The following is a 2,579-nucleotide window of genomic DNA, read 5'->3' as shown; positions in this document are numbered from 1 at the left end:
CACGTCTTAGAAAGATTTTGATAATTTAGTGTCAAATGATTTTTTACCACTATTAAAAATGCCATTGTTAAAGGACAGAAGAAAAACATCAATATCAGAGCTGATTACAAACTTCTGAACACTGTCAATGAAAGTGCTTTTTGTTGCTTCCATTTTGCTTTTAATAGAAAACATTGTGGTTCAATCCGTCGCATGTGGTGTGTTCAGGTGCTGGAGGACAACGACTACGGCCGGGCGGTGGACTGGTGGGGTCTGGGCGTGGTGACGTACGAGATGATGTGCGGCCGCCTGCCGTTCTACAACCAGGACCACGAGAAGCTGTTCGAGCTCATCCTCATGGAGGAGATCAAGTTCCCCAGAACTCTGTCTGCAGACGCCAAGTCGCTGCTGTCAGGGCTGCTCATCAAGGACCCCAACAAACGTTACACACACACACACACACACACACACACCGCTGCTGTCAGGGCTGCTCATCAAGGACCCCAACAAACGGTACACACACACACACACACACACACACACACACACACACACACACACACACACACACACACACACACACAGAGGGATAATAGTACAAAACCAGCACTTTAAGGTTTAGCAAAAAAAGAAACATATTGACCGCTCACGCCCCAGTTTCTTATCCACCGAATAAAAGATATATTTGGTTTTATTTCCCAGAATTCAGCAGTTAATCTCCCCGTTTAAACCTCCACCTCATCGTTATCAGAGAACAGACCTCCTCGTGATAACTGGTGTTCAGTAAAGTGCCGTTTCACAGATCTGCTGCTGCTAATTTCCCTCTCTGATTGTCCCGGAGGCGTCTCTGCCTCTAATGAAGAAACAGCTTCGCAGCGAACTCGCTCACCCGGCGGTTATTTTGGGATGCGTAGCAGGTGGATATTCTGGGTCCATTGATGGAGACTTTGTTGGAGCAGGTTTTGATGTGTTCTTCTCTGTGTTCTGACAGGCTGGGCGGCGGGCCGGATGACGCGAAGGAGATCATGAGACACAGCTACTTCAATGCAGTCGACTGGCAGGACGTCTACGACAAGAAGGTGAGAGCAGGAGACAGCGGAGAGTTATTCTAAAACTGCCTATCTGAGATATTCTGGGATCAGGGTTACCTCATTATTCAAAAAAGCCTGGCTGTTAAAAGCATTAACTCCAGAATAGAAAAACAATTACCTCATATTTACGCAAGTAGAAGAACAATAAGCAGTCCAAACAATCCTCTAAAAAAAGATTTCTTCGTTTAACTTGACAAGGAATGAAGCGTGTACCGATATTAAATAAAACAAACCTTATGTTTCCTTTCATTGCATCATGTTTTTATTTTTGTGTGTATGTTTTATGCATACTTGTATTTAATGTAAGGTTTGTTTGTGAAATTATGATAGAACAATATCAATTAAATGTATACTTTTTTAGCTTGATTTTTTAAAAGAATCCACCTGATTGATTGGTTTGGCTTTCAGTCGATTAGTAACTGGTTAGTTAAAGACCTGCATTCGAAATAGAAACAACCTAAAGAACCTACTTTTGTATAAGTAAAAAAGTACTTAAATCAAAGTATACTTAAAGTACCAGATATACAATTACTCGTTATGCAGGACGGCGCAGTTCATAATTAATAATCCCAAACTATAAAGCTGGGAAAATGTAAAATATATTTATATATGTTGGGAAATCATCATCCCATAGATGTTTACCTTTTGCCCTCTGACGTTTATGACCAGCCTTGGCATCTGTTATCTCCCTTAAGAGGGGGGCTGCATCTGCCATGTGTTGTTGTCGCCAGTTTATGACCGGGCATCTTTGGGTCAAACGTAGTTCATTGTTATGGGGACATATGGAACGCTTCCTTCTCTGGGTTTAATGTCTCCAAGGTTGGAAATCTCCCATAAGGCGTCAGTTTCAAGTAATTCAGTGTCCCCAGCTGTTTAGTCTATCGAGTGAAGAATGTGGATTAGCCTCCTCCAAACTAGTTAAAACATCATGTGAGAGGAAGGTTTCTTCAGAATTGATTGTGGCATCTCATCCGTGTGGTCAACTCGTGGCTCTTTGACATGTCTTGTGAATTCTCCGGCCGAAGCTCCAGATAAACCGTCAGTGTTTGCCATCAAAGCTCCAGCTCTCCTCGTGTCTCTCTGAGTCCTGACTCTCCATTGCTTCAGAAGTTTCCCCCACAATATAGATTATTTGTTTTTGTTTTGCAACTACTGTTAGGATTGCTATGGCGACACATGCCATTAAAGCCTTTTGAATTGAATGTAGTTTAATAAATATATTGATTAACAATTCAACACAGCAAACTCAGCTTTAATAACTGTCTCTTTCCTCCTGTCTCCTTCTACTTCCTGTCTCCTTCTACTTCCTGTCTCCTTCTACTTCCTGTCTGGTTGCAGCTGGTCCCTCCTTTCCAGCCGCAGGTCAGCTCAGAGACGGACACACGCTACTTCGACGAGGAGTTCACAGCACAGACCATCACCATCACTCCGCCGGAGAAATGTAAGGTCCTCCTTCTACCTGAACATATTTGGCTTTCAACATTTGCAGAAAATGTAGTTATGAATAAC

The 2,579-nt window shown here is 42.7% G+C and overlaps 1 protein-coding gene across 1 annotated transcript in view; it reads left to right on the top strand.

Annotated features, from left to right (window-relative positions):
* Positions 1 to 207: 207 nt before the first annotated feature.
* The window catches only part of LOC104951918 (RAC-gamma serine/threonine-protein kinase), a gene marked incomplete at its 5' end in the record, with an annotated part of 3,868 nt that continues 1,496 nt past the window's right edge, over positions 208 to 2,579 (top strand). Inside the window, 3 exons of the mRNA XM_010778654.1 lie at positions 208 to 422; positions 971 to 1,058; positions 2,409 to 2,511. Of these exons, the coding sequence (XP_010776956.1) occupies positions 208 to 422; positions 971 to 1,058; positions 2,409 to 2,511 (406 nt within the window). The remainder of the gene's footprint in view (positions 423 to 970; positions 1,059 to 2,408; positions 2,512 to 2,579) is intronic.

The sequence above is a fragment of the Notothenia coriiceps genome, unplaced genomic scaffold (genome assembly GCF_000735185.1).
Source record: "Notothenia coriiceps isolate Sejong01 unplaced genomic scaffold, NC01 NC01_scaffold00019352, whole genome shotgun sequence".
NCBI classification, from domain to species: domain Eukaryota; kingdom Metazoa; phylum Chordata; class Actinopteri; order Perciformes; family Nototheniidae; genus Notothenia; species Notothenia coriiceps.
Note: the sequence above shows the minus strand (reverse complement) of the source record. Positions and strands in the feature narration are given on the sequence as shown.